General features: G+C 44.5%; 1 protein-coding gene across 6 annotated transcripts in view; it reads right to left on the bottom strand.

Moving 5' to 3' along the window:
- Positions 1-2831: 2831 nt before the first annotated feature.
- Positions 2832-6000, bottom strand: part of LOC146806147 (olfactory receptor 52K1-like) — a 73806-nt gene continuing 70637 nt past the window's right edge. For all 6 annotated transcript variants that reach the window (XM_085620594.1, XM_085620593.1, XM_085620590.1 and 3 more), the window contains one exon: positions 2832-3913. In XM_085620594.1, coding sequence (XP_085476720.1) covers positions 2928-3866 — 939 coding nt within the window. In that variant the 5' untranslated portion in view covers positions 3867-3913 and the 3' untranslated portion in view covers positions 2832-2927. The remainder of the gene's footprint in view (positions 3914-6000) is intronic.

Raw genomic sequence — 6000 nt, 5'->3', positions numbered from 1 at the left:
GGTGACCTTGCCCGAGCTGCAGTAAGTGCCCAAATTCGTAGCAGAGAGAGATGGATACATCATTACCTCAGATTGCATAAGGAAAAGATCTAGCCCAAATTTATATTTCAAATGTGGATAAAAAATTCAAAACCTGACCATTTGTGCAAACTGTTCTGGGGATACCGAGCTCACAGCTGTATTTATGACAAATGGATCCATAGTTGTAATGTAGTGTGCACCAAATGATTGATTGGTGGAATGTCCTCTCATTCGCAGAGCAACAGGGGGGGTCCCAGCAGTCACATGGGTCGAATTAATGAATAGACTCGTAACCCGAGTGGTGGGATTCAAGGCAGATATGAAGTACCTGTGTCTGGACATATTAATTAGCACTGTACCACCCCTATGCAGAGACATTTTATGGCATGGGCAAAGTGGGCCCTGGACCAGGGCTCTAGCCTTTTAGCCCCCCCCCATAGTGTCAGCTCAGTTCTGCAGAGTCTTGCCCTCATGACCTTGAATAATTCTTGAGCAGATTGCTAGAAATTATGTTTCCTTTTAATTATTTTTAATGTTGGTGATGTGTGAGAGTCTATTACAGACATTTTGCAGCATTCATTAAAAAAAGTTTCTTTTAGATCAAAGCAGAACCTCACATATGAGAAATGGGAAGGTGTCACAGAGATTACTTGCAGTAATATTATTGAGGTGCTGCTGTGTTGCAATATTGACAACACATGTCACTATCCCTGAATGTTGGATATATACACTGTTAAAATTTGGACAAGTGTGCCAGTGCACTGTTAGTGACTTGACCAAAGAGGGCATGAAAGAGCTGAAATGTGATCATAAATTCAAAGCTGTTCCGAATAGGGTTATCCCAAAATTTGTTTGACCCAGGCCCTCATAAATCTTTAAGATGTCCCTGCCCGTACACCTGTGTGTCAATATATAACAGTAGTAAAGTAAATATAGCCCCAATGGTAATTAACACTAGAGCAGGCACCAGATTCCACCTCCGGGCTCCAAGAGAAATAAATAATACTATAATTATGTTCTGTATTCAAGGGCATTTGCCAGCCTCGTGCCTCACCGCACCCTACACAACAGCTCCCTGGAGGGCAGGTGTGCATTGTGCAGGTGGTGGTTGGAAACTCCTTACTTCTTAGCACTGCTTTCTTCCAGATATGCAAAATTCTGCCTGACTCTCCAAATACTAAATGTCTTTCCTTTGAACGAACATAAAATTTGCATGGCACAGTAATGCATTATATATTATTTCATAGGCTAGAGGCTGGAAGAATGTTTTGGCTGTCTCTATGAGAGACCAAAATGGAAAGACTGAGGGCCTGATTCACAAAGGATACATAATTTTTGAGTAACTTTACACTTTTTAGTAGGTTTTCGACTTTTTGGTTTTCACAAACTGCACTATTGTAGTAACTGAGGGGCTAATTCACAGAACTAATCCGAGACAAAATCCTAAACTTACTACTTCTGGTATTCACAGAATGCACTTACGATTTTTGGTATTCACAGAAATCACTTACGACTCCTGGGCCCGATTCACAAAAGTAATCTGAGACAAAATCCTAACTTTACAACTTTTGGTATTCACAGAAGGCATTCAGGAGTACTAAAGTTAGGATTCTTAACTTTAATACTCCTAAACTGAGAAAAATCCTAACTTTACGACTTATGTGAATACCGAAAGTCGTAATGTTAGGATTTTGTCTCAGATTACTTTTCTGAATCGGGCTCTGGAGTTGTAAGTGATTTCTGTGAATCCCAAAAATGTAAAGTGCCATTTGTGAATATCAAAAGTAGTACGTTTAGGGTTTTGTCTCAAATTAGTTCTGTGAATCAGCCCCTTACACTTTTGTAGTAAGTCCAGCACTACACTTGGTCAACCACTGGGACTGCAATACCCTCCTATTGAAAGTAATGGAATTAGGGACTCACTGCAAAAGTGTAAGTTACTACAAAAGTGCAGTCTGTGAATAGCACTTTGTATTACGTTTTGCAAAATTGCTATAGTATTACAAACTGTACTACAAAGTGTAGATTGTGAATCCGAAACAAAAAATTTGTAGGAAATAGAATTTCTTAAATTCGCCAGCCAAGCATCATGAAAGGGGTTTTATCCAGGCATGTGACAAAAAAAATGTGGAAATGTGGACAGCCTTTATTATAGTATTAGGTGTAGAATAAGAAGCTATTTTGCAGTGTCATGTTGTTTCTGCTATTTGTCAACAATTGCTGGCTGAACCCCATTAGAAAAGACATATACGTACCGCTTCAATCCATTTTTCTTTATATTATGTGTCGTAGCTGTCCCTAAGATGACACATCATTGGCTTTGTCCTATAGAACATTTGTGGTAAGGGTACTGGCTCACCACTTCCCCCTCTCAAAAAAAGGTGCATCATGGTATATAAGATGCTATTATAATGCAACAATGCTTCTGCATGCTTAAGGCCAGTAAGACTTCCCTGGCATGACCTTTGTTTTATATGTCAAATAGGCACATCAATCCAGACTAAGGGGCTCATTACGATGGCGGATGGACTTCAGTCCATCGGCCATCGTTGTGGGGGTGGGGACCGACTGCCAGTAAGGTGGTGGTCCTGCACATGAGATTACGATGTGACTGCTACGGTGGCGGTCGCATAGTGTATCTCTAACATTGCGGAGAGTGCTGCCGGCTGCAGCACCCGCCACAATGTTCAAAATGCACTGTTTGCATTTCCCTGCACTACGTGACAGGCACCACGCGGTGCCTGCCACCTTGTGCAGGGAAATGTAGGGGGGTACCATAGGTGCCCCCCCAGTGCAAAACTGAAGTCCTCCGGCACAAGGGGTCCTGCAACGGGCCCCCAAAGTACATCTCCGCCAGCCTGTAAATGGCGATTGAACAGCCTGTAAATGGCGATTGTAATGACCCTCTAAGTTATGTTGAAGAATTTCTCCACCCTTTGCCTTATATGTTTTGTTTTGATACCATAAATGATTGGGTTTAGCACTGGGGGTCCCATCAGGTAGCAGGTGGCCAGCAATATATGAATATGAAGTGGGACATCATGGCCAAACCTGTGTATGATAGAAGTGAGAACTACTGGGATATAAAAAACTAATATAGCACCAATATGTGAAGCGCAGGTGCCAATCGCTTTCAGACGTGTGTCTATGGATGTCAGTCTAAAGACTGCCTTAAGTATCAGCACATAAGACATAACAATAAACATCAGGTCTGAGCCAACAATAAACAAGAGTGCAGCAAAGCCGTAGATATTGTTGAGAGTTGTATCAGCACACGCCAGTTTCAGAACAGCCATGTGTTCACAGTATGAATGCTGGATCACAACAGACTTGCAGAAGGGCATTCTTCTCAACAGAATTGGCAATGGAATCACCACAGCAACAGCTCGGACTGCAGCTGCTAGTCCTATGTTAACAATGACCAGATTGGTCAGGATGTTCTTGTATCTCAGTGGATTGCATATAGCAACATAGCGGTCAAAGGCCATGGCCAAAAGCACAGATGATTCCATCATAGCAAAAGAATAGATAAAGAACATCTGGGTGAGGCAGCCATGAAAAGAAATTTCTCTGGAATCAAACCAAAGGATGTCCAGCATTTTGGGCATTGTCGAAGCGGATAAAACCAGGTCGATGGTGGACAACATACAAAGGAATAGGTACATGGGTTCATGAAGTTTAGGCTCAATTTTAATAATCAATAGAAGCGCAAGATTTCCCAGCAAGGCAATGATATAAGCTGAGCAGTAGGGAATTGCTATCCAAATATATAGAACTTCAAGGCCAGGAATGCCCATCAGAAAAAATGCAGAAGGGCTGGCATTGCTGATGTTGAATTCATCCATGTTATTTGATAGCTGTTGTAGGTCAGCTTTGCTTGGAGTCTTCTTTCCTATAACAAAATGAAAAAAGAACAATAACTGAGATATGGCCGCAACACCAGAGAGGCATAATTGAAGACCATTATTAAAGGTAATCTCTATCTGCCTCCTAGTAAATGACAAATGTGACAGCATCGAGTTGAAAAAAAGGTTCTTTGTGTGGTAGATGAACAATGAACTTGCAGCACTGGATTAGATAGATATTTACCTGGGTTCATACTGGAATATCATTACTTCAGTGCTTATTTCCCTCTGTCCCTTCACCTCTGTACTGAAAAAAGGAGCACCTTAGAAAGGAAGTAATTCCAAAGGTTTTTAGGATTCATTAAATTGTAGTGCTGGCTTGATTTGATTTGATTTGATTTCAGATTTGTAAAGCGCGTAGCTACCCTGGGACGTCCCAGCGCTGTCGGTCAACCTGTAGCATTCAGAGAGGGGGAGCTGTATGGAGGGTTTTATGAGAAGAGCCAGGTCTTTAATTGCCTACGGTAGGCCAGTAGTTTGTGTTCTCTTCGGATGGGGAGTGGGAGGGAATTCCACAGCTTTGGAGCATTATATGAGAACAGTCGCCCCCCTGAGCGAGCCTTTCTTATTCTGGGGACACTGGCCAAGGAAAGGGAGTCTGATCTGAGCTGTCTGTTGGAGTGATGTGGTTTGACGAGAGATCTCAGAATGGGAGGGCCTCTGCCTTGAAGTATTTTGTGTGAGATGCAGAGGGTTTTAAAGGTGATCCTTTCCTTGATCGGGAGCCAGTGTAGTGATCCGAGGGCCGGTTTGGCAGAGCATCTAGATTTGGTCCCGGTCAGGAGTCTGGCCGCGGCGTTTTGGGCACATTGCAGTCTGATGATGACTGATGAGGGAGCACCTAAATATAGGGCATTTCCGTAGTCCAGTCTAGAGTTAACTAGCCCCTGTATTAACAGTTTCCTGGATTGAAAGGGGATTAGATGGAGGATTTTTCCAGCTATCTGAATGAGGCCAAAGCACGTGCCGGCTGTTTTTCTGGCCTGGACTTTAAAGTTGAGGTCCTGGTCCAACCAGATACCCAGGCTCTTGACTTCGGTCTTAGGGGAGGGGGGTGCTCCCGTGCAGGGTGGCCAAGAGAGGAATGGGGGGAGTCTGCGTGGGTCCCCCAGCAGAAGGATCTCAGATTTCTCTCCGTTTAGTTTCAAACGAGAGTCGCACATCCATTGGGATATATTCTGGAGGCAATATGACAATTTGTCCAGACATTTGGTCGACTGGTTAAGAGAGACGACCAGCTGGGTATCGTCGGCGTACATAACAGTTTTTATGCCGAATGGGGTTACGATGTCTTCGAGGGGAGACATGTATACGTTAAAGAGTGTGGGGCTCAGGGAGGAGCCCTGGGGGACCCCACACTGGAGGGGGAGAGCTCTGGAGTTAACTGAGCCGTCGGTCACCTGGAAGGTTCTGCCTTCTATGAAGGATTTGATCCAAGACAGGGCGGTACCGGAGATTCCTGCCATGCTAAGACGGTGGATAAGGACGGCATGATCCACCGTGTCGAAGGCGGCGCTCAAGTCCAGGAGGATCACTGCCACTGATCCTCCCGCATCTAGGATGAATCTTGCCTCTTCGACCACGGCTAGGAGTGGGGTGTCCGTACCCTGTCTGGGATTGGCGAAGAAGGTTGTTGGATTCTAAGAAGAGGGTTAATTGCTGATTGGCAATTTTCTCGGCCACTTTGCTGATGGCCGGGAGGAGTGAGATAGGTCTAAAGTTAGACAGGTCAGCAGGATTGAGGTGGGGCTTTTTGAGAAGCGCGCGGACTGTGGCGTTTTTCCAGTTGGTTGGGACGGTGCCTTGTGCAAAAGATGCATTAATGAGATTGGTGAAGGGGGAGGAAATCGTGGAAGCAACCAATTTCAATTTGCTCATGGGGGCCGGGTCTGTGGGAGCTCCACTCTTCACTGTATGAAGGATGGTCAAGAACGATTCTGTGGACACCTGGGAGAATGCTTCGAAACATGGGGCCTCCGGGCAGGTGAGAGGAGTCGGGGGGTGTAAGGGGATGTTGTGGGTGGGGAGGGTTTTTAAAATGTTGTTGATTTTTGTTGAAAAAAACTCAGCGGGC

This window comes from Triturus cristatus, chromosome 8, assembly GCF_964204655.1.
Source record: "Triturus cristatus chromosome 8, aTriCri1.1, whole genome shotgun sequence".
Lineage (NCBI taxonomy): Eukaryota > Metazoa > Chordata > Amphibia > Caudata > Salamandridae > Triturus > Triturus cristatus.
This window is presented reverse-complemented; position numbering and strand designations above follow the sequence as displayed.